Below are 27,064 nucleotides of genomic sequence, written 5' to 3'. Positions count from 1 at the left end.
GGCACTAATATGCTACTACTGCAAACAGCCAAATGCAAGAGGAAAAGACAGCTGTTATTTTTCCTGATGGTATGCAGCTCTACTGTATGGTTGAATGATGTTGGTGTCTTCTTGGGTAAGATATTTTCGAGTCTCCCATTCAGATTTCTAGGTAGGGACTACTCAGGAGGCTGTCTTTATTAGGAAAAATAAAGCCTGTATTCTACAGGTCAGAAAATGGAATGTTGGATACTTTAATCAGGTAAGCAGGTAAAAGAATTTAAAGAGGGAAATGGATAGATTGAGTTTAGATATGAGGGAAATTAGTGAAATTCAGTGACAGTATGAATAGGATTTCTGGTCACATCATTATAGGGTAATCAATACAAAATAGTGGTAATGCAGGAGAAGTCCAATAATGAATAAAAAAATAGGAATGCAGGTGAGCTACTATGACAGCATAGTAAGCAGCAAGACAGATGCAAGCCTTACATCTACCACTGTACTACAAGTTTATATGTCTAATAGCTCTGCACATGGTGAGGAGACTGAGAGAATGTTTGATGAGATAAAAGAAATTATTCGGACAGTTAAGGGACATTAAAATTTAATTGTGATGAGGGAACTAAGATTTGACGAGAAGGAAAAACAGTAAGACAATATGTGCTGGTGGAAAGAAAAGAGAGAATTAGCCTGATAAAATTTCACACAAAGCATAATGTAGTCATCATTAATACTTGGTTTAAAAATCATGAAAGAAACTTGTGTAGGTGGAACAGGTCTGGAGATGCAGGAAGGTTTCAAACAGATTACATAATGGTAAGACAAAGATTTTGAAACCAGATGTTAAGCTGCAAAAGATGACTAGGAACAAATGTGAACTATAGCCTAACTGATTAGTTATTGACTGCAGATTAAAACTGAAGACTTTAGCCACATGGGTCTAGATAAGTTGTAAGAATCAGAGATTGTTGAAAGTTTTAAAGGGGATATTCAGCTTTGATTGGCTTAAACAGGTATTAGGAACACAATAGAAGATAAATAGGTAGCTTTGAGAGATAAAATAGTGAAGGCAGCAGAAGGTGAAGGTCAAATAGGCAAAAAGATAATATTCAATAGAAATCCTTGGATAATGCATAAGATATTGATGGAAGGAGAAACTATACAAATGCAGGAAATGAAGCAGGGAAACGGGAACACAGACATCTAAAAAAGAAACTGATGGGAAGTGCAGAAGGACAGACAAGAAATGTAAGGATGCAGAAGCATGTATAACTAGGAGAAAAATGGATTCACCAACAAGAAAATTAAAGAAACATTTGGAGAAAAAAGATGCAGCTGTATAAATATCTGGTGCTCTGATGGAAAGCCAGTACTGAGAAAAGTGTAAGGTGAAGGAATATACTGATGGGCTATGCAAAGAAAATTACCTGGATGCAATATTTAAAAAAATGGAAGAGGAATTAGATAAAGATGAGTTGGGTGATATGATGCTGTAAGAAGAATTTGAGAGAGGACTGAAGCACTTAGGTCAAAACGCGGACCCTGGAGCAGATGACTTTCTGTCATAAGTATTGATATCCTTGGGAGTGCCAGTTGTAACAAATCAGTTCCATCTGGCTTTCAACATATATGAGACAGACTTAAAGGAGGGTATAACAACTTCATTCTCAATAAGGCAAGTGCCGACAGGTGTGAATATTACTCAACTATCAGTTTAATAATTCTCTGTTGCAAAATATTGGCTTGAATTAAGTACAGAAGAACAGAAAAAAAAAAGATAAAAGCCTATCTTAGGGGAGGTCAGTTTGGGTTCCAGAGAACTTTGGGAATATGCAAAGGCAATACTGACACCATGACTTATCTTATAAGATAGACTGAAAAAAGGTAAACCCACATTTATAGCTTTTGTAACATTACAGAGAGCTTTTTATAACGTTGGCTGGAATATAGCCTACTCTTAGAAAATTCTGAAGGTAGCAGTGATAAAATACAGCATGCAAAGGTTATTTACAATTTATACAAAAGGCAGACTGCAGTTATGAGTTTGAAGGACATGAAAAAGAAGCAGTAGTCAAGAAGGAAATGAGGCTCAGAAATTGTACAAGGGTAGATGAGCAATGCAAGGACATAGGAGGATGTATTAATAGGAGAAAGATGGATTCCACCAACATAAAAACTAAAGAGACCTTTGGAGAAAAGAGAGGTAGCTGTATAAATATCAAGTGCTCTATTGGCAAATATAAATTTAAGTGTTTCAGAAGTCTTTTCTGAAAGCATTAATCTGGAGTGTAGCATTGTATGGAGGTGAACTGTGAACATATGCCTATACCTGGTGTTATTCAATGTGTGTACTGAGTAGACAATAAAAGAAACCAAGGAGAAATTTGGAGTATGAGAGAAGAAATTAAAACCTCAAGGTTTTCTGATGACATTATAATTCTATCAGGATCAGCTAAGAATGTGGAAGCAAAATAACTGATGATGGCCCAAGTAGAAAGGGTATAAAATGCAGACTGGCTACAGTGTGAATTTTTTCTGGAAAAGAGGAACGTGTTTACATATCATACAAATTTAAATGTTAGGAAGTATCTTCTGAAGGCATTGATCTGGAGTGCAGCATTGTATGGAAGTGGAATGTGCACAATAAGCAGTTCTAACAATAAAAGAATAGGAGCTTTTGAAATGTTGTGCCACAGCAAAATGTTGAAGATCAGGAGAGTACGGTAGACCAAGTAACTAATGAGCAGGTACTAAATCAAAATGGGGAAAAAAGAAATTTATGGGACAACTTGAACAAAAGAAGGGACAGTTGATAGGATGACCCTGGAAGCATGAAGGGATTGTCAGTTTGGTAATGGAAGGTAGTGTGGGGGGTAAAAATTGTAAAGGGAGGCAAGGGACTATAGTAAGCAATTTCAAATGAATTTTGGTAGCAGTAGTCATTCAGTGACAAAGAGGCTACTACAGGTTAGATCAGCATGGAAAACTGCATGAGACCATAATTACAACTTACAGATGGACAACAATTTTGATGTCTTGTTGGCATTTGTATGACATTTTGTGGTGTCTATTATAACTCGATATAATCAAACAATGGAAAGTCCAGGCTGAAATATCAACAGTTATGGAAAGAGTAGATTGCTACTCACTGTAAAGATGACCCATTGAGTAGCAGAGAGGCAAAATGAAAAGACTGGTACACATACAGCTTTCAGCCAAAGCCTGCACCAGAAAAGAAAAACCCACACACATTCACTCAAGCAAGCACACCTCACACACATGTGACCACTATCCCTGGCTGCTCAGGACAGACTGAAACTGAAACATGAAACATGCTGAATGGAATGGGAGCAACAGTCTTTAGGGGATAGCACTGTACAATGTGTGGGGGAGGGGGGGGGGGGGAGGTGACGAGGAAATAGTGCTGCCTGGTGGAACATTCAGGGACTAGGGGTGGCAGACAAGGCTACCACTTGAAGTGTTGTGAGACTGTGGGGAGGGACAGAAGGGAAGGGGAGAAAAAAATAAAAAAATAATAAAAACTGGGGGGAGCAGAAAGGAGAGGAGTAGAGAAGGGTAAATGATTTGTGGGTAAATTGGCACACAATGGGGGTGAGGGGACATGAGTTGGGTGATGTTGGTAGGAAAGAGGGGTGGAAGCTGTTGGGTGGAAGGTTCGGGGACAGTGGGTTATTATAGGTTGAGACAAAGATGACTTTGGGAGCAGAGAATGTGTTGTAAGAATGTCTTCCATCTGTGCAGTTCAGAAAAGCTCATGGTGGAGGGGTGGATCCATATGGCCCAGATTGTGAAGCTGCCATTGAAATCTATCACGTTATGCTCAGTTGTACAGTGTGCAAATGGGTGGTCCACTTTGCTCTTGCAAACCGTTGATGCGGTTCAGATTTATCGATGATACCTTCATGATGTTGAATCAGGGTCACCACACCTTATCCTTGTTCCTTCACAAACTCAACACCTTCTCTCCCATCCACTTCACTTGATCCTTCTCAACCCAGCCTTCCACCTTAATGGACGTAGACATCCTCCTCTCTGAGGGCTTGCCCAGTATGCTGATGGTCTCTCAAAAACCTTCACAAAAAGGCATTACCCCCAGACCTAGCAAGCAAGTAGATTTTCGATGGCACATCCCCACACACCTCAAATTTTCATATTATCCCTGAGAACAGGCTACAAAGGAGAGCTGCTCTTGTCACCCAGTACCATGCTAAAGTAGAACAACTGTACGACATCCCTTTTCAAGGCTTTGATTACCTATCAGCTTGAGCTGAAGTGAGGGACATCCCGCCCAAGACTCTTCCCACTTGCACCTGTCCTAAAGTGGTCTTCCATCAGCCCCTCCCCCACCCCTCCCAACCTTTAGAGCATTCTAGGCCATCCCTTTTCCACTCCCAATCACAAGCCCTTGGCAGGAGTATCATGTCCTTGTGGAAGAAATAGGTGCAACACCTGCCCAGTCCACCCACCCACCATTTCCTACTCCAGTCCTGTCACATGCTTATCCTAGCATAACAGAGACTAGGCCACATGTGAAAGCATCCATGTCATTTATCAGCTCTGCTGTAACCATTCATCAGCATTTTATATTGGTATGACTATGAACCAGCTATACCCACGATGAATGGTCAGTGCCCAACCGTGACCAAGAGCAAAGTGGAACATACAGTTGCACAGCATGCAGCTAAACATAACACGCTTGATTTCAATGGCAGCTTCACATCCCAGGCCATCTGGATCCTCCCCTCCACCACCAGCCTTTCTGAACAGTGCAGATGGGAGTTATCCTTAGAACACATTCTCCACTCTGGCCTCAACCTATGGTGACCTAGTGTCCCCAAACCTTCCACCCAACAGTTTCTACATCTACATCTACATACATACTCTGCAATCCACCATATGGTGCGTGGCAGAGGGTATCTCGTGCCACAACTAGCTCCTCTCCCTGTCCCACTCCCAAACAGAACAAGGGAAAAATGACTGCCTATATACCTCTGTACAAGCCCTAATCTCTCTTATCTTATCTTTGTGTTCTTTCCGCGAAATATAAGTTGGCAGCAGTAAAATTGTACTGCAGTCAGCCTCAAATGCTGGTTCTCTAAATTTCCTCAGTAGCGATTCGTGAAAAGAATGCCTCCTTTCCTCCAGAGACTCCCGAGTTCCTGAAGCATTTCCGTAACACTCGCATGGTGATCAAACCTACCGGTAACAAATCTAGCAGCCCGCCTCTGAACTGTTTCTATGTCCTCCCTCAATCCAATCTGATAGGGATCCCAAACGCTCAAGCAGTACTCAAGAATAGGTTGTATTATTGTTTTATAAGCGGTCTCCTTTACAGATAACCACATCTTCACAAAATTCTACCAATGAACCAAAGACGACTATCCACCTTCCCCACAACTGCCATTACATGCTTGTCCCACTTCATATCACTCTGCAATGTTACGTTCAAATATTTAATCGAGATGACTGTGTCAAGCGCTACACTACTAATGGAGTATTCAAACATTACAGGATTCTTTTTCCTATTCATCTGCATTAATTTAGAGTTAGCTGCCATTCTTTACACCAATTACAAATCCTGTCCAAGTCATCTTGTATCCTCCTACAGTCACTCAACGAGGACACCTTCCCGTACACCACAGCATCATCAGCAAACAGCCGCACATTGCTATCCACCTTATCCAAAAGGTCATTTATGTAGATAGAAAACAACAATGGACCTACCACACTTCCTTGGGGCACTCCAGATGATACCCTCACCTCCAATGAACACTCACCATCAAGGACAACATACTGGGTTCTATTACTTAAGAAGTCTTCAAGCCACTCACATATTTGGGAACCAATCCCATATGCTCTTACCTTAGATAGGAGGCTGTAGTGGGGCGCCGAGTCAAACACTTTCTGGAAGTCAAGGACTGTGGCATCCGTCTGATACCCTTCATCCATGGTTTGCAAGATATCATGTGAAAAAAGGGCGAGTTGTGTTTCGCAGAAGCGGTGCTTTCTAAAGCTGTGCTGATGCATGGACAGCAACTTCTCTGTCTCAAGGGAATTCATTATATTCACACTGAGAATATGTTTGAGAATCCTGCAACAAACTGATGTTAAGAATATTGGTCTGTAATTTTAAGGATCCATCCTTCTACCCTTCTTATATACAGGTGTCACCTGCGCTTTTCTCCAGTTGCTCAGGACTTTACATTGGGCAAGAGATTCAAGATAAATGCAAGCTAAGTATGGAGCCAATGCAGTAGAGTACTCTCTGTAAAACCAAATTGGAATCCCATCAGGACCTGGCGATTTATTTGTTTTCAACCCATTCAGCTGCTTCACAACCCCAGGGACGTCTATCACTATGTCCTCCATAGAGGAATCTGTACGAGACTCAAACGGCGGTATGTTTGTACGATCCTCTTGCGTGAAAGATTTCTCAAATGCTAATTTAAAATTTCAGCTTTCGTTTTGCTGTCTTCTGTTGCCAGGCCAGACTGATCAGTGAGTGACTGGATGGAAGCCTTTGACTCGCTTACCGATTTTACGTAAGACCAGAATTTCCTTGGGTTTTCAGCAAGATCTTTTGCTAAGGTTTCTGCCCCATCCATCCTATCACCTTCTCAAAACTCATGTCCCCTCACCCTCATTGTGCACTGCTCCTTGCCAATACACCCACTGATCTTCTCGCCTTCTCTGCTCCTCTCCTTTCTTCTTTATTATCCCCCACCCCCACCCCCTTGCTCGTCTCTCCATCCCCCACAGCCTCCCGAAGCTGCAAGAGGTAGGCTTGTCTGCCATGTCTAGTCACTGCACACTGACTCATGCAGCACTGTTTACTCTTCTCCTGCCCATACCCTGCTATCCATTCCACTTCCCTATTCCATTACAGACTGGTACTCCCATTTGATGCATTTCAGTTTCAGTCCATCCTGAGCAGCAAGAGATAGCAGTCATGTGGGTGTGAGGTGTGCTTTCTTGTGTGAATGTGTGTGTATTTTTCTTTTCTGATGAAGGCTTTGATGATAGGCCTTAGGTGTAACAGTTTTTTCCTTGTACCGATCTGCAGCTCAATGTGACATCTTTACACTGAGTAGCAATCTATCCTTTCTATAACTGTTGACATTCCAACCTGGACTTCCCATTGTTTGATTTTGCCTAATGGCAATTCCACAACTCTGTGCTGCTTTCCTTTGTACTATTGTCTAATGCATTACTCTGTGCAGTTTCTGTTATTTCTCTTCTTTCCAATGTTTTGTTTTATGATGACCTTCAAAACCCCAACATTCTGACTTCTGAGCCACAATTTATTAATGGTCTCATCCGCTCACAACACATGACTACATGATTGCACTAATTGTTGATGCATCTTCATGTCCTAAATTCCACCCACCAATAATTTTAATTATTCCTAGTGTTCACATTTCTTCCATCATTCTTGTGTATTTTTGCATCTAATTTCCACACCTACCATTGTGAATCTCCTGCGCCATCTCCTTCTCTGACATCAGGAAACCTGTTAACCAGCTACCACACAGCATTCCTCTGATCATCCAGTATCACCCTGGCCTTGAAAAGCTCAAGTCACATCTTTCTTTAGAGCTTCAACTACCTCTGATTGTGCCCTGAAACGAGAGTAAATCCTATCCACATAACCCAAAGTAATGTTCTATCACCCACCCAACTAACGGAATTAGTCCATGTTGTTCCAAATCCCGTACCCCTCAGTTCATTTCTTTGTGGTCAACCCAGTTGCAAGGCCTGTCCCATACACCCAACCGCCACTTTCTGCCACAGGCGTTTCCTACCCAATAAAAAGGAGGGCCACATGTGAAAGCAACCACTTTATACATCAGCTATGCTGCAATTCATGTGCAGCATTCTGTCTGGGAATAAAAAGTAACCAACTATCTACTCACATAAATGGCCATTGCCAAATTGCACACATGACCAACCAGTTATTGGATATGTTGCATGCCACAACACAAACGGTTTCAATAGCTGCTTTGCTGTGCGAGGCATTTGGATTCTCCCTTCCAGCACTAGATTCTCTGAACTACACAGGTGTCTCTCCAACATACCCTGCACTCTCACAATCCCCCTGACCTAAACCTCTGCTAACCTGCTTCCCACTGGCTCCTCTTCCCTTTTATTTCTTTCTTCTGTCCATGCCACTCTTTCCCTGATCACATTGTGTACTGCCTTCTCCCACCATTCTTCGTCCCCCACATGGAGGCAGCCTCTCTCTCTCTCTTCCTCTCTCTCTGTCTGTGTGTCTGACTCCTTCTTCATCTCTACCTTACTCTTCTTTCCTCCCCTCCCTCTCCCTCTTACATGATCTACTCTTGGAACTCCTTTCATCTCGCTGGGCAGCCACTGAGTCATCAGCCGAAAATGCTGTCTCACAAAATCCTGCTACCCCTTCCTTGTCTCATGCATCCTTCCTTGTCCCCTCCCCATCTTCATCTGCCCAGGCAACTGCTCTCAATAACTGATGATCAATAGTTAATCTTGCTGCAGGAGCACGCATTTGGTTGTCTGTGTGACACCGTGTGTGATTGTGTGTACTTGTGTTAAGAGGAAGAGCAAGGCTTCAATAGTTAATGTGAATACTGCTTCTTTTTGCCTGTTCTATGCACCACACATCAATCCACTATAGGTGAGTGATTGCCTTTTTTGCATATTATTCCAAGGAAGATTCAAAATGCCAAAAAAGAAAATAATTACGGTATATACTGATATAAAGCCAGAAGGGAAATAAAAGTGCAGCACATATGGGAAATAGAAAAGTAGCATGTTGATGGAGAAGCCACTCATGTAATCAATCATCTTCACTAATATCACATGTTGTTGTTGTTGTGGTCTTCAGTCCTGAGACTGGTTTGATGCAGCTCTCCATGCTACCCTATCCTGTGCAAGCTTCTTCATCTCCCAGTACCTACTGCAACCTACATCCTTCTGAATCTGCTTAGTGTATTCATCTCTTGGTCTCCCTCTACGATTTTTACCCTCCACACTGCCCTCCAATACTAAATTGGTGATCCCTTGATGCCTCAGAACATGTCCTACCAACCGACCCCTTCTTCTGGTCAAGTTGTGCCACAAACTCCTCTTCTCCCCAATCCTATTCAGTACCTCCTCATTAGTTATGTGATCTACCCATCTAATCTTCAGCATTCTTCTGTAGCACCACATTTCAAAAGCTTCTATTCTCTTCTTGTCCAAACTATTTACTGCCCATGTTTCACTTCCATACATGGCTACACTCCATACAAGTACTTTCAGAAATGTCTTCCTGACACTTAAATCTATACTCGATGTTAACAAATTCCTCTTCTTCAGAAACGCTTTCCTTGCCATTGCCAGTCTACATTTTATATCCTCTCTACTTCGACCGTCATCAGTTATTTTGCTCCCCAAATAGCAAAACTCCTTTACTACTTTAAGTGTCTCATTTCCTAATCTAATACCCTCAACATCACCCGACTTAATTCGACTACATTCCATTATCCTCGTTTTGCTTTTGTTGATATTCATCTTATATCCTCCCTTCAAGACACCATCCATTCCGTTCAACTGCTCTTCCAAGTCCTTTGCTGTCCCTGACAGAATTACAATGTCATCGGCGAACCTCAAAGTTTTTATTTCTTCTCCATGGATTTTAATACCTACTCCGAATTTTTCTTTTGTTTCCTTTACTGCTTGCTCAATACACAGATTGAATAACATCGGGGAGAGGCTACAACCCTGTCTTACTCCCTTCCCAACCACTGCTTCCCTTTCATGTCCCTCGACTCTTATAATTGCCATCTGCTTTCTGTACAAATTTTAAATAGCCTTTCGCTCCCTGTATTTTACCCCTGCCACCTATAGAATTTGAAAGAGAATATTCCAGTCAACATTGTCAAAAGCTTTCTCTAAGTCTACAAATGCTAGAAATGTAGGTTTGCCTTTCCTTAATCTTTCTTCTAAGACAAGTCGTAAGGTCAGTATTGCCTCACGTGTTCCAGTATTTCTACAGAATCCAAACTGATCTTCCCCAAGGTCGGCTTCTACTAGTTTTTCCATTCGTCTGTAAAGAATTCGTGTTAGTATTTTGCAGCTGTGGCTTATTAAACTGATTGTTCGGTAATTCTCACATCTGTCAACACCTGCTTTCTTTGGGATTGGAATTATTATATTCTTCTTGAAGTCTGAGGGTATTTCGCCTGTTTCATACATCTTGCTCACCAGATGGTAGAGTTTTGTCAGGACTGGCTCTACCAAGGCCGTCAGTAGTTCCAATGGAATGTTGTCTACTCCGGGGGCCTTGTTTCGACTCAGGTCTTTCAGTGCTCTGTCAAACTCTTCACAGAGTATCGTATCTCCCATTTCATCTTCATCTACATCCTCTTCCATTTCCATAATATTGTCCTCAAGTACATCGCCCTTATATAGACCCTCTATATACTCCTTCCACCTTTCTGCCTTCCCTTCTTTGCTTAGAACTGGGTTTCCATCTGAGCTCTTGATGTTCATACAAGTGGCTCTTTTATCTCCAAAGGTCTCTTTAATTTTCCTGTAGGCAGTATCTATCTTACCCCTAGTGAGATAAGCCTCTACATCCTTACATTGTCCTCTAGCCATCCCTGCTTAGCCATTTTGCACTTCCTGTCGATCTCATTTTTGAGACGTTTGTATTCCTTTTTGCCTGCTTCATTTACTGCATTTTTATATTTTCTCCTTTCATCAATTAAATTCAATATTTCTTCTGTTACCCAAGGATTTCTACTAGCCCTTGTCTTTTTACCTACTTGATCCTCTGCTGCCTTCACCACTTCATCCCTCAAAGCTACCCATTCTTCTTCTACTGTATTTCTTTCCCCCCTCCTGTCAATTGTTCCCTTATGCTCTCCCTGAAACTCTGTACAACCTCTGGTTCTTTCAGTTTATCCAGGTCCCATCTCCTTAAATTCCCACCTTTTTGCAGTTTCTTCAGTTTTAATCTACAGGTCATAACCAATAGATTGTGGTCAGAGTCCACATCTGCCCCTGGAAATGTCTTACAATTTAAAACCTGGTTCCTAAATCTCTGTCTTATCATTATATAATCTATCTGATACCTTTTAGTATCTCCAGGGTTCTTCCATGTATACAGCCTTCTATCATGATTCTTAAACCAAGTGTTAGCTATGATTAAGTTGTGCTCTGTGCAAAATTCTACCAGGCGGCTTCCTCTTTCATTTCTTAGCCCCAATCCATATTCACCTACTACGTTTCCTTCTCCCCCTTTTCCTACTACCGAATTCCAGTCACCCATGACTATTAAATTTTCGTCTCCCTTCACTATCTGAATAATTTCTTTTATTTCATCATACATTTCTTCAATTTCTTCGTCATCTGCAGAGCTAGTTGGCATATAAACTTGTACTACTGTAGTAGGTGTGGGCTTCGTATCTATCTTGGCCACAATAATGCGTTCACTATGCTGTTCATAGTAGCTTACCCGCGATCCTATTTTCTGATTCAATATTAAACCTACTCCTGCATTACCCCTATTTGACTTTGTGTTTATAACCCTGTAGTCACCTGACCAAAAGTCTTGTTCCTCCTGCCATCGAACTTCTCTAATTCCCACTATATCTAACTTTAACCTATCCATTTCCCTTTTCAAATTTTCTAACCTACCTGCCCGATTAAGGGATCTGACATTCCACGCTCCGATCCGTAGAACGCCAGTTTTCTTTCTCCTGATAACGACATCCTCTTGAGTAGTCCCCGCCCGGAGATCCGAATGGGGGACTATTTTACCTCCGGAATATTTTACCCAAGTGGACGCCATCATCATTTAATCATACAGTAAAGCTGCATGCCCTCGGGAAAAATTACGGCCGTAGTTTCCCCTTGCTTTCAGCCGTTCGCAGTACCAGTACAGCAAGGCCGTTTTGGTTATTGTTACAAGGCCAGATCAGTCAATCACCCAGACTGTTGCCCTTGCAACTACTGAAAAGGCTGCTGCCCCTCTTCAGGAACCACACGTTTGTCTGGCCTCTCAACAGATACCCCTCCGTTGTGGTTGTACCTACGGTACGGCTATTTGTATCGCTGAGGCACGCAAGCCTCTCCACCAACAGCAAGGTCCATAGCACATACCAGTGTAATATATTTGACAAAATTAAAATTCAGGTAGCAGATCCAAGTGTTCATTGCTACAGGTCTCCCTTCCCTTGATTAGACACGTTTTGCTTATGGTGGGGCTGGTGTGTATGTGGTGTTGGTAGAGCGTACAAATCAAGTTTTTTCTGGGGCCAATCATGTAGCTGAGAGTTAATGGGAAAAGAAAGCTTTGTTCTGGGTGTCATAAAATACTTATCTGAATAGTAACAGTGATCTGTTACCTAAGAATTTTCTTTCATGTCTTCCATTACAATCCATCATAGCATGAAACCTGAACAGTTCAACACATGGTGTATTTGTGGGCAATTAAAAAAAGCTAAAATTATATATTTTCCCCGTTAAAAATACACTACATCCCGAGATAAAATACATTTTTCCACGTCAAGTAACAATATAATTTCCCACGAATTCCACCAACTACAACACGTTACCTTCCGAAGAGCTGAAATTCAATTGCATTACTGCAATGCGGTTTGGTCGGCCAGTCATAGCTCATGTCACGTGACCGTGCACGGCAGTGACATGTTAGACTGTGGCGCATATTGAGAGCATAGGGCACGTGATTCAGTCAGCTAATACAAGGCGACCTACAATACATTCACCTACATACATTATTGTAGGTAGTCTTGGCTAATAGCAACATCTAAGTAGCGCGAACACACAACTAGGAAAAGTTACTGGTTTAAGTTAAGATACATACAGCATAGCTACAAGAAAAACTATGCTTTCACAATCTAACAGTGGTCGTCAAAAATGTTTTGCGGTTTTTTCCCGAAGATGTAGTTAGGCATGATCTTAAAGAGTACAGCTTAAATTGCAACAGCTGAATATTTCTGACAAGCAGAATTATAAATTTCAGTGCTCTGCACCAAACATTTCGTGGGTTATCTGGCTGAAAATAATTCCGTTGAGCACTTTTACTTTTTCATAGAAAAGCCTATTACAAGTGAAATTGCTCAAGAACTCACCTCGGACTCTTTTTGAAGGATAATTACACCAGTTGCCAACGTTACCTATTGCATAATTTGTAATACATGAAAGAACTAAAATAAGTACGAAAAACTAACCTTTAAGCTTGGTCTTTTCTATCGTATGTTAAACTTTAATATATGGTACATCAAACACTAATGTGCAAGTATCAAAAACTAATGGCATAAATGGCTGGTCCTCAGGGCCCTAAATTTTTCTAAGCGGCTGGTCCTTACAGTTCTAGAGTAGGACGCTCCGTGATTTATGAAACTCATCACACATTCTCAAACGTAACATAATTCATCTTGTGTAAAAGTAAATTTGCTTTGAAAGTAACGCTTCTCAAACCACCATTTGCAGTATTTTACCGCGACCTTTCAGAAATGTAAACAGTTGTGACGTCACGCTGTGATATTATTGGATTTCAGACATTTTGCATATGAGAAAAGGATAGCCACCGAGCTGTAGTTTGCAGTGATACTAAGCATGACAACACGAGAGTAAAAAAAAAAAACGAAATCTGTTTATAACGTTCGCCTACACCAAGACGCGCGGCCAGCGTTTAAAAGGTACTTTTAAATACTATGACTCGCTGGGCGCAGATATTTAAAATCATTGCCGCAGCGCTTGATAGCAAGAAGCTGCGAAACAGAAGAAAGAACAATTTTGTCATTTGTTAGGAAAACTCTAGAGTCTTTATAGTTAGTTGTACTTCTGGTCGCCGATATGTTAACATGTACTTAATTACCTTTGATGTTTGGTTGCCGACTTGTTAAGACGTGTTGTGTAGCACCGCTACAAGTTATATTTCTTTTGGTGTGAAAAACCACGTTATCACCAAGAAAACAAAAACGCTTTTATAAACTTTGTGACGATAAAAAATACTTACGCGCACGCCAGGACATTTAATTTTTACAAAATATCACACATACAGAAGCAGCGATTGTTGGACTGCTCCATGTACGAGAAAAACATAAAAATGTAAGTTTTGTATACATTGTAAATTTGTTAATGTTTATAGTTTAACGCCTTTGTTCTTTACGAATATATTGAAGCTTCACTATACAGAAAATCTATGCTTATTCTTTTCTTTAAATCAACCACAAATAATGTTTATGTTTAAATGAACTTTGTTACAGGTTCGCTCTTTATCGCGGTGTCTCGATTGTATTTGGGAGACCATTAACGTGTTCAATTTCCGATCTGACAACTTTTCTTACAAAATTTCACTGTTTTGCATTCATTTCCAATTTTTTTATTATTCAAATAGGTCCCTTAGGTAATTTCATTGAAGAGTCTGATTGCGTGAAAGCAATCCGGGTTAAGAGGTCATTTGAGAAACTATTTTCACGCAATCAATCCGTACGTCTCCTAAACACAATCGAGAACCGACGCATCGTCGATCATTCATTAATTTTTCTCTTTTTCCAAGTCGTACCAAGAAACGGCCAAGGAGGACTGCCGTGAGTACGCAATCTAGTGTTAAAAGGTTGCATTCTTTATCTTGTCGGCAAACATTGCCATGAATTATCAACATCAATGTTATATTTGGTTAAATGTTAAAAGCCAAGACAACAAAAAAAAACCTTTTAACGCTAGAACGCTCATCGAAAGCAATTTGTTGTTACGACGTATTGCTCAGTCTTCCTTCTAAAGCCTTTTCACACATTGTGCTGTCGACAGGCACTTTCGTGTGCGCTATATTTTGCTGGCGCATTTTCTTTGCAGCTAAATTGTAGTCTGCCGTTATTCTCTCGTTATGTTTTATTGCTGCAGTGCTATCTGCAATAGCGGGGTAAAGTAAAATTCTGTGCCGCAGTATCAGTTCGTACCAGTCAAAACTGCAAAAATTTAACTGAGAACTAAGTCAATGAAAAACTTCTGGAATACTATAAGAATTCTCATATTTTTCATGGATTTTTCCCCGAATGAAAAAGTTCCTGGGGTTTCCCCAGTTGCCCCAGGGCATATACACCCTGCCAATGTGATATCTGAAAAACTTCAATAAATCCTTAATATAACTTTTCTGAACATTTGATCACATTGTTATGTTGTTGTATAGAGCAACGTTTAAGCCAGTGCTTCAAGACGTCCTCATCAGAGAGGTTATTTACTACACAGCCAGTGTCCCATTCAGAATTTCATCCTACTCCTAACATCGGTCATCAAGAACATCCGTGACCTTGATTTCATATTGGGTCGCAAAAGTGAGATGATGCGGATGGACATCCTCGTTGAAAGTAATTTTTATTTCTTTCTTTTATTTTTTAGTTGGCTTAGGGCAATTTTTAATTCCTATTGCTGGGTATTAAGAAATGAGAAGCCAGCCACCACAGTGACATAGTACTGCTGTTGCAGTGCCTAGTGGTAGCTGAAACAATTGTGTGTGTATTATGGTGTTGGCCATTACGTTTGCTGTCACACCCAATAGGGTAACACTGCTGGCTCATATGTGAGATATAGTCAGTCTGTAAACTGAGAAGTGAGCAGTACATGCAGTGGTGGAACTAGTCTTTCCCAGAAGAGTGCTACGAGTGCTGGACAGGATAATTAAGAATCAGATTCTTGTCTGGCAGTAGTGTGCAGCATTTTATGTGGCTTCCGTTAGTGTATGTTTCTTGTGCTAGTAATATTAATCACCATTTCTGTCTTTTGTGTAGTGTTAATGCATTCAGTGAAAAAGAGACATTCCTCAGGTTCAGTGTGTCTCCACTGATTCAAAAGGTGCACTGCAAATGGTCAGTGTAAGATTGTGAAACAGCCAGTAGGTGCTCCTTGTGAAATTGTTGGATAGGATGAGGACTCACTTGCTTGCTCTTCAGTTTACAGACAGATTATCCTGCAAGCAAGCAAGATGATGGGAGCATGTATGTGTCACATATCATTGTGAAATGATTTATGGTGAATAAAGATTCTTGATTCTTGTCATTGTAATTCATGCTGGCAAGTTGCTTTACAATTTAAATAACCTTCTTTATATTTCTCTTGTAGGAAAATGGATGCCTTGCTGCCACATAATCTTCCTTGGACTATACAATTTTGCTGCACTCACTGTGATGTTCTACCACCCTGACTTATTGTGTTGACTACGTTGTGCATGCCTCTTCTGTTCCTATAGGCACATGCTAATATGTTGTGTCCTCACAGCAGCCATCAAATTTAAAATTAGGTTCAATGATGCTCTTGACGTATGTGACTAGGAGCAGGATTAAGTAACGTTATATAAGGTCCAAGAGCGGCACCAGTCAAGTAGCACATTTGCAAAATGCCACTCACAGTAGAGGCGCTAATTTTGTCTGTATAAGAACGTGAGAATGTGGTCACACACCTGAGAATATTTTGTTGAAAAGACCATGCCAGCAGAAGCCTATGCTCACACAACTTCTGAGGAACTTTAGTTTTTGGCAGTTGGCACAAACAGTGCTTCAAAATTTCTAAATGAAGCATTATGCATTTTGAGAGTCTAGTATCCTTTTAGAATACTTTATTGCCTAGATCACTAGTTTTGTTACATAGATAAGCAGTTTCAGCCAGTTCATTGGCCATTTTCAGATCCACAAATTTGAAGATGGCTATTGAAAAGGCTGTAACTGGTTATCTACACAACAAAACTTGTGATCTAGACAATGAAGTAATCTAAAAGGATACTAGAATCTCAAATATAGAAGATCACCTCCTGCTTCACCGACGATTTCAGGTAATCATAATTATGCATTTTCTTTTTCGTTTCATGTGGTGTTATATTACTGATCCTTTTTCAGCCAATGCACATAGTGTCATATACAAATGACTTCAAATTTGCATCTTGCAAGATATATTTTTCATTCTTGCTTTATTTGCGATGATAAGTATATCCCTCATCTCAATAAGCTCAAGTCAGTATATTTCTTTTAACTTACGATAATTGATTGTTGGTTGCCCCAAAACTGAGAGTAAGTTGCTGAGTAAAGTCAACACCAATAGCAGAGCCATGATGAAACTGCAAGAAAAGTAAATGCAATTAGATTACTTACAATGAAATATAAAGTAATACAACTAATATGTCATTAATGTTAGAAGAGGCAATTCCCTGAAATATAAACTGAGGGAGTGTCAATCATATAATCTTTTCAAGATACATTTAACATTAAAAGAAAGATGATCACATTGCGTTTACATCAACTTTTCAGGATATTTAACTTCACAACACAGTTTCATAAACTACTGTCGACAAATATTTATCTTTGACCAAAACAGGTCTCATTAGGGTATAAGCTTAATTACAATTGAAAAATCGCACTTAAAGAGAAATCATTCATAGAATACAATAAGAATTTGAAAATACAGGGTGATTCAAAAAGAATACCACAACTTTAGGAATTTAAAACTCTGCAACGACAAAAGGCAGAGCTAAGCACTATCTGTTGGCGAATTAAGGGAGCTATAAAGTTTCATTTAGTTGTACATTTGTTCGCTTGAGGCGCTGTTGACTAGGCGTCAGCGTCAGTTGATGCTAAGATGGCGACCGCTCATCAGAAAGCTTTTTGTGTTATTGAGTACGGCAGAAGCGAATCGACGACAGTTGTTCAGCGTGCATTTCGAACGAAGTATGGTGTTAAACCTCCTGATAGGTGGTGTATTAAACGTTGGTATAAACAGTTTACAGAGAATGGGTGTTTGTGCAAAGGGAAAAGTTCTGGACGGCCGAGAACGAGTGATGAAAATGTAGCACGCATCCAGCAAGCATTTGTTCGCAGCCCAGGAAAATCGACTCGCAGAGCTAGCAGAGAGCTGCAAATTCCACAATCAGCTGTATAGAGAGTCCTACGAAAAAGGTTAGTTATGAAACCTTATCGTCTGAAATTGGTTCAAGCACTACCTGAACGTCAACTACCCGAGGCGATGGATCGGCCGCCAGGCAGCCCGTGACAGAGCACTTCATCACTGGCCTCCAAGAAGCCCTGATCTTACTCCCTGCGATTTTTTCTTATGGAGGTATGTTAAGGATATGGTGTTTCGGCCACCTCTCCCAGCCACCATTGATGATTTGAAACGAGAAATAACAGCAGCTATCCAAACTGTTACTCCTGATATGCTACAGAGAGTGTGGAACGAGTTGGAGTATCGGGTTGATATTGCTTGAGTGTCTGGAGGGGGCCATATTGAACATCTCTGAACTTGTTTTTGAGTGAAAAAAAACCTTTTTAAATACTCTTTGTAATGATGTATAACAGAAGGTTATATTATGTTTCTTTCATTAAATACACATTTTTAAAGTTGTGGTATTCTTTTTGAATCACCCTGTATAATTGGATGGATAAAAGGTAAGTAAGTGAGTACTCACAAAGTGACAGCAGGAGAAAACCCACATGAAAGATTTGAAAATGTACAAGCTTTTGGAGCCAATGGCTTCTTCTTCTGGCAGAAGGGGTGAAGGGAAAGGAAGAGGAATGAAGGAAAAGGACTGGTGAGATTTAGTTACTGAGAAGACCTATGAAAGAGTTGCCCAGAACCCTGGGCCAGGGAAGGCTTACCGGATGAGGTGAAAAGGAGATGCTGACTGTCGGTTCCTACACTAGACAAGATTTGAAAACTTAGAAGGTAGACAATAGGGTGATAAGCAAGACAAAGATTATATATAAAAAAAAAGAAAACAGTGCAAGAGCCAGTAACAGTGTAAAGGGAGTGAAGAAAAGGAATCGCTACTAAATACAAATGCTGAGAGCTTAGAAAATAATGTAAATTTAGGTCATGTGAGTGATGAGCAACCAGCAAATGTTGTAATGCCTCTTTCCACCTGCAGAGTTCTGAGATACTAGTGTCAAGAGAGAGAATCCAAAAGCATATATGGGGACACCAACACCCGCACTGAGGTCACAACTGTCATGTTGCAGAGCATGCTCTGCAGTGTGTAACACTGAAAATGCTGGATACATGGTACGTGCTACCGATATATATTTTTTCTGAATTGTACGTAAATATTTGTAATTTAAATGCTTTCTTTTAAGACGTAATGACATTGATTCACTGTATGTGTAAATTTAGGTAGAAGACTGTTTACGTTTCATTGTATTCATTTGTGTCTTACTGTGAGACTTATAAGCTCTGGGAAAAAGCGAAAGGAATTGTTATTTGCATCGACTAGCAACGCTAATAGCAGTGCTTGTGCGTTGTACAATCTTTGGGTTGGGAGTTGTGGCACAGAGCGCGTGGAGAGAGCGAGAGACAGGTTCCAGCGCTTGTAGTGGGCAGAAGTGTGGTGTTAATGCTCTCGCAGTAGAGAGTACCATAACGGCGGCATCATGTACGCATGCCGGCCAGATAGCTAGTAGCAGGAGGAAGGACAGTGGACGGGCGGAAGAGGCTGTATTAATTAGGATTGCCCGTTCCTGTAATTAGCCGTAGCTCCACAAGATGTTACCGTCTTCAACAACAGCAGCAGTTCCAGCAACACAGATTCGTCATTGGCTCCGAGTTTTGGCGTGTGCACAGCACTGAAGTAAGAGTGTCCATTGGTAGAAAGTATTAACGGCTAATCCAGCAGCATAACTGAATGTGATTTGATTGATAAGATTTATTTAAATAATAATCAGTTAAACTCAGGGTGATTGTGTCCTCATTGCCCCCAGACATTGTTACCAAGCAGGAACCTTGTTCCTTTTTTTCCTAATATGCTAACTGAGTGTCATAAGAAAGAAATTGAATAGTTACAGCCAGTTCATTAATGAATAATTTCTCTTTGAAGAATTTTAGCCGCAGTGTACTTTCAATTAACTGTTGTACAACAGAGGCTTCAGTATATGACGAAAGTAAAGCAATTTCATTTTTCAAGTTTGAGAAACAATCACTGGAAAAAATCCAAATCTAAAGAAATGCACAAATTAAGAGTGCGGAAGTTTTATTTATTTTACATATAGCTTGGAGCACATGGCTGTTCGGTTTGGCACGGATTCTAGTATTTAATTCTGTTCAAGTCAGTAAAAAAGTCTCAGTTGTTCAGTCAATAATATGAAATCCAATTTGCAAAATAAGTAATGGCAAAGTAAAAAGTGCTTGCTTTTCTTCTAAATTTCTTTGATGACGTTATGTTGAGGTCACTGAAAGTCATTGTTCACGTAACGAAGTTCAGCACTAACATACAGTTTAACTGCATACTTTCAAATCATTACTCGATGCCTTTTCCAAAATTTAATGCCAAACATAATATAAGAGTGACTTCTCAGTTTTCTTTATCATTACATACTCACTTAAAATTAGTGTCAAAAACAAAAAAAAAAAAAAAAAAAAAAAACAACGTGGCAACCTTTAGTTGCCCCGTCAGTGTTTAATAATACATGTTTTTCTTTCCTATCATCTTGTACAGGATTTTGGATGTAAAATGCTCTAGTGGGCAGGCGACAGTGAATTACTTCCTTTTCGTTCATTAGTGTACCTTTTGGATTCGTGATCAGTAGTTCCCCTTTCTGTCCAGTGTTGTTCGTTAGTGATGCACAAAATAACTTTCATTGTCCAAATTACAGCCCTGTTTGGTTTAATAACTTTTAGTTATAGTAGACTTTCCATCAGAAGGGTCGGTTCTACAATTTCCTCCTACTTATCGGTATCACTTCTTCGGGAAAGATAGCCTTATACAATTAGAAAAAATCCATTAGGCATACACACGATCCACAGTCATATTTCATATCGCAAGCAGGATAGGCCGATTGGTAAGAGGGAGGTTACACGTGGCGACGCACGTGACAGGACAATATCAGTTTGGTATTGTTCTGGGCACGAATTTGCAATGTGTAGTTTTGTAGCGAGTAATAACTTGTTGCTACAAACAAAGTCGCTCACATACAATAACATTAAGTGGCAGAAATAAGCCGCACATTTAAATTTCACAGTAATCAGCAATCTGGATAACATGAATAAATTAGGCGAAACGAGTAGTTTGATTGTACCAAATGTGGAACAGTCGGTTGAACAATGCACGACCCATGAAGCGGGACCCATTGCTCAGAATTCGGCGGCTAGCATCAAAGACGCTGCTGCTGAAAATCGAACAATGGCAGAAATGGAATTCCAGGCACTTGCAAATGCTATGGAATACGGAATAAAAAGTAAAACAGAACCTATTCATGGCGGCTACGAGGAATCTATTAATACAGAACCAGTGTTGTAACCTGTGATTTCCGGAAAAATAAAGGATTTGTTCAGTTTGTTAATCAGTAAAATGGATGCCCAGTCAGCAAAAATAGATGACCAGAATAAAGCAATTAAAACTGTTAACGGTAATACTGGAATTATTAACACAGAAGGTTGATAAAATTGGAGCAGAAGTAGTAGCATTGAATGCCGAAATCGGTAATCTGACGCATGACAGGGAGGAAGCCCAAACAGAGATAGGAGACATAAATAGTCGTTTCGAAACTGAAGTAGGGAGGATAGGACAGAAACTGGTAGGGACTGTTGGTCTCACAATAGAGAGCAAGGTAGCTGAAAAAGTGAAAAAAGTAGCTCGAGAAGAGGATGTAGGGAAAATAACGAGTTTACAGACTTTAGTATCAGAAGTAGGTGCTAAAGTAAATAGACAATCGGTTGTGTGTAATGAAATAAATAGACAATCGGTTGTGTGTAATGAAAAGAAGCAGGAGGTGGAAACGTTATCAGTTACCACTTGCCAAGTAAGATAAACGATTAGAAGAAAATCTGCACTATGTGTCATACCACGCACATAGCGCTGAAGTATTAGCGAAGGAGGAGCGCTTCGATCCCCTCAAAAAACTAGGGTGGACTGCACGCTACCGACTTCATTAGAAATTGTGAAAGGGTATTGCCGGAATCATGGACAGACGAGAGAAAAATAAATGCAGTAATCGACATGTTAGCTGGGGAGGCTAAGCGATGGGGCTTAAACCTCGATATAACAAGCATGACGTTTCAAGAGTTCAAAAATACGTTCTTCAAAGAGTATTGGTCAGAGCAGAAACAAGAGTGTGTATGGCGCGATTTCGTAGTGTCGAGGCCCTACGATGTAAACATGCGCGGCTCCATGAAAGAATTTTGTGAAAACTGGATCCGCAAATTGGAATATTTGCGCGATCGGAAAACTGAATCAGAGATTGTCTGGGGGCTGTGGCAGAAGCTTCCAGATGACTCCAAGAGATACATCGGCAGTAGTTCGAGAACGATTGCTGCGTTCTTAAAGGAAGTAGACAATAAAAACGATCGGCGGATAACCGCGAAAATGTTAAAAGTCGTGGGAATGGTAACAATTACCACCATAGTCACAACCAGAACAATAACAATAACCATGATAATATTGGTAGCAACCACCATGGTAATAACAATGCACAGCACTATAACAATAATGGTCATAGTAACAATAGCCACAACCGTAGAAGTGATTGGGGCCATATCAACCAAATATGGTACGTGGTCCTTGGAGAAATGATAGTAGACAGGAGCGGAATGATACTTCACGGCAGTCTGGTAGCAACAGGTCTGTCGGAATTAGTCAGGGAAACAATCAGCCGCGCCCGTTAGGGGCCCACCGGGCGTGGGGAGACCTTGGCGGCCCAAACGAAAACCTTGACAATACTCCTATGATCAATCCGAAAGGATAACTCAGCGATGGGAGGATGTGCGAGAGAGTAAAGAGAGCGACACACCTAGAGTCATGTTAACTGCGCTGGAAACGGCAGTCGACGCATATGTCACTGCTCGTAAATGTAATAATGATATTAGTGTACCGGTAGGGGGAGAAGGAAGCGGCCGCTATTAAAGCAACGGTTACGCAAGTTTCAGTAGAGCATGAGTTGCCAGCAGAAGTAATAGAGCCGATCTCGAATAAAGTTTCCGTTATCGAGCAGGGAACTGTGGAACGCGAGGAGGTGTGGTTAGGCCAGTTCGGTCGGATGTACGACTAACTGAAAAGTTATGGAGGATTGTATGGGAGCTGCGCTCTTGGGGAGAGCAGGCAGAAATTGACGCTTCTCAGCCCACAAGAAATTAGTGTTTTAAAATGGAAAGCACTGGACCTGAACGGCAGGCTTGTCCAACTGAAGTTTTTGAAGTAGCCAACCCCAGCGACGCTAGTCCTATTGAAAACAGAGGCGGATGTTACGAGGAGGGGCGAGATGAATTTGGCGATAATGACCCGGCACAACTAATTGAAAGCCACATAGATTACAATATGTACGAGGTCAAACCTGACGTTATACAGTCAGACGAGAGTGATGAGGGTTGCATGAGCTCCGGAGATGAGATAGAAGAAAAAAACAGAGCACTTTTCTCCAAAAATCTTCGAAGATGACAGCCATCTTTCCGAAGAATACCTACCTTACGTGACAATTAGCGAACTATTGGTTAAACAAAGTTCATTAATCGATGAAATTGATAGTAAAATTACAGTGTTGAGATCTAAACAAGTTCAACTACCGCAAGACAGACAAATAGAGATCAAAAACGTTCAAACACAAAGTATTAGAAAACCGATGGATAAACAACTGTCGGCACCGGAACCGGACGGATTTTTCTGGAACGACCTGGAGATAGACGAGGATTTGTTGTGGGAAGACCAAACCATTGATAATGGCAGGTGTAGATAGATTGCAGTGCCCGTTATTATGCACGGCTTACAAATGCAAATTTTAATTGATGCAGGGGCAGAGCTAAATGCTATGTCAGGAGTAACTTTTGAATTACTGAAAGATAAACCAGAAGTCGTAGTAATGCCAGTAATGGGAGTCAATATAATAAGTGCTACCGGAAGGAATAGTAAACCGATAACAAACCAAACATTTGTATGTTTTGAGATTCAAAGAGAACCATTTGAACAGGAATTTGTCGTTGTGCCAGATCTGTGCACAGATATTATTGTGGGTTTAAATTGGTTGTTAAAATATTGTGCAATTATTAACTGCAATAATAAGACCATGAAGTACATTTTCAAAAACAAGACCGAAGTAAATGTGAGTTTTGATGAAACGAGTGACGATGTGAGTAATGAATACAAACCTATTCATCTTGTTACTTGTCCTAATGAGATTGGTTTAGGCAGAAAAATGGAATACTACGGTATCCGCAATATGAACGTCGACAATTGTTTGGAAGACGAATTAGAGAGCATTGTAGACAGATTGCCAAACACCCCAACTGAGCATAAACGAGACCTATATGACGTAGTAATGAGAAACAAGAACGTATTTTCAACAAAACGGGGCTTGTTACTGGGTATCAGTGCAAGTTAAATGATGAACCATTCTTTGTAAGACAATATGTGGTACTGCTATCCGAGAAAGAGGCTGTCCAACAAGAGATAGATCAGATGTTAGACTGGAATGTTATAGAGAGGAGTACCAGCCCCTATAACAATCCCTTAATAATAGTAGATAAGAGAGGTGGTAGTGTCAGGATTGTGATAGACGCACACACGTTGAACAAGGTTGTTCAACGTGAGACAGATAGACCAGAAAGTATGGAAGATATACTGCAAAGTTTCACAATGTACAGTTTATGACTAGCCTTGACCTCAGAGATGGGTACTGGCAAATAGCCTTAGAAGAATAGTGTAGGAAATATACGGCGTTTTTATGTGCAGGCCGAAGTTACCAGTACAAGGTAGTGCCATTCAGCCTAAATATATCTGTTTCTGTTTTTATCAGGGCCCTAGATAAGGTGTTAGGTGCTGCCCTGAGCTCAAAACTGACAGTGTACGTGGACGATTTGCTGCTGGCGAATTCGTCGTGGCGAGAACATTGCGAATTGTTAGATGAAGTTTTCAGTGCGTTACGCAAGTGTGATTTTGTGAAGAAAGAACTTAATTTTCTTGGTCACATTGTGACAACAGAGGGTATCACTAAATATCCACAAAAAAGTGGAGGTAATAAAGAACTGTCCTCCGCCGAAGACTAGGAAACAGTAAAAGAGTTTCCTAGGACTCTCAGGATTCTATCGCAAACCTGAACAACTTGTTGCGAAAAAATACGCCATTTGTATAGACTGACGAGTGTCAGGCCGCATTTGAAAGACTGAAAAATGAATTACTACAGAATAACATATTTACTATCCTGATCTTGCGTTGCCATTTCATATGGGAGCGGACTCATCAAATTATGGCTGAGGAGTAGAATTGTTTAAAGAGGTAGGAGAAAATGAAGCACAGAACAGTCGCGTCGCAAGCCGAAATTTGACGAAATGTGAGCGAATCTATACGATTTCTGAGAAAGAATGTCTCGATATCGTATGGCGTTTCAGAAAATTTAAAGGTTATTTGTGGGACCGAAGGGTGATAATTCACACGAATCACAAGGCGATTATCTATCTGAAGGTTTGTCGTTTACTGCATGAAAGATTGACACGGTGGTCTCTTTTCTTGCAGCAGTTTTATTATGACATTTTTTGCGTGAGAGGGTCAGACAACTGTATAGCGGACGCGCTGTCCCGTTAGCTTATGGTCATTGCGGACCAAAGATGTGTGCTGAGAAGCTAGCGGAAGTTGTAAATTTTAATAATATACAAAAGAGAGTTGCTGGAAGAATAAAGTCATGTGATAAGTGCCAGAGGGTGAAGGTAACGAATTGCATGAACCGTGGCCCTATGCACAGCATAAGACCTAACGATGTGCTGGATTTGGTTCGTACAGACCTCTATGGTCCACTGCCCAAGACTTCAGGGAATTTCGCGTACATATTAGTGGTGCCAGAAACATTTTCTAAGTTCATCAAGTTATATTCGATAAGGAAGGCAACAGCTAGAGCGGTTTATACCAGATTTGTTAATGATTACCTTGTGCGCGTCGGCAAAGCAAAAGCGGTTTTGTCCGATAATGGAGCGCAATTTAGTTACAAATTATGTAATGAAGGAATGAATAGTAATGGCACTGAAGTAATACACATTTCGGACTGTTGCCCAAGCGGGAATCCCGCGGAACGGTACATGCGTGAATTAGGTCGGCTTTGCCGAACGTATTGTCACCACAATCACAGATTGTGGGGCAATTACGTTGGTGATTTCGAGAAAATAATGAAAGCCTTGACGGATGAATCCACGGGCTTCACTCCGAAAGAAATACTATTAGACCATAAGTCTAAAAGTTTAGTGGAAGAAATGATTGATTTCCCTCCGAGAGTTGATATTAACATTGAAGTAAAGAAAGAACACCTATAAGAAATGGTTAAAAGAAAGGTGAAGCGCGAATACGGCGTCATGACGCTAAGGCGCGGTTTACCACATTTGCTATTGGCGATCTTGAACTTGTTAAAGCACACAAAAAGTCAAGCGAGATCGACCATGAAATTTCAAAATTTAAATTAATTTACACTGGACCATTTGAGATTATCAATGTACCTCATACTAACGCTTACTGTTTAGCTTTTCCTTAATCAGGAAAGCTGTTAGGTGTGCGAAATATTGTCAATTTATAATTGTACCAGTCAAGGACTAATTAGTCCGAAATGAGAAAAGAGAAACCAAGCCATTACGTGCCATTCTAGTATTAGTGAGTTTGTGAACTTTGTATATGTATGTATTATGTTAAAATTATTTTAATCTGTATGATGTGAGTTATTATCGATGCACTTAGATGAACTGTAAGTTTCAGGTCTTGGTACACGTGTGTATTAATGGACAGTGTTGAGTTATCCACTGTGATGGAATTAAAAAGAGGACTCCTTGAGATTACTCGGGAGTGAGTAACAACAATTTGAGGCAGGTGAATGTTCTGGAATGCCACTGCGTACACAAACATGGAGATCTAGCGTGCCGCTATAGCGCACGCAACAATGCTACGCTTGAACTGAGTCGTTGCGCTGCGGCGTTCTTTGTGAATGTGCGTGGGAAACGCCATTTGGTTTTATTTCAGTGCCAGCAGTTAAGGGTTTTGATGTAAATGTTTATGTTTGGTATCGACGTTATTTAAAACGCACTCACTAGCGCAATGCGAAAGCCCACTTAAAAAAATTCATGTTCATTATACACA

The 27,064-nt window shown here is 40.6% G+C and overlaps 1 protein-coding gene across 1 annotated transcript in view; it reads right to left on the bottom strand.

Moving 5' to 3' along the window:
• Positions 1–27,064, bottom strand: part of LOC126183845 (ionotropic receptor 25a) — a 442,093-nt gene that overhangs the window by 366,063 nt on the left and 48,966 nt on the right. The window contains exon 2 of the mRNA XM_049926116.1: positions 17,022–17,101. Within this exon, the coding sequence (XP_049782073.1) occupies positions 17,022–17,094 (73 nt within the window). The 5' untranslated portion in view covers positions 17,095–17,101. The remainder of the gene's footprint in view (positions 1–17,021; positions 17,102–27,064) is intronic.

The sequence above is a fragment of the Schistocerca cancellata genome, chromosome 1 (assembly GCF_023864275.1).
Source record: "Schistocerca cancellata isolate TAMUIC-IGC-003103 chromosome 1, iqSchCanc2.1, whole genome shotgun sequence".
NCBI classification, from domain to species: domain Eukaryota; kingdom Metazoa; phylum Arthropoda; class Insecta; order Orthoptera; family Acrididae; genus Schistocerca; species Schistocerca cancellata.
The sequence above is the reverse complement of the archived record's forward strand: the minus strand, read 5'-3'. Positions and strand labels throughout refer to the sequence as shown.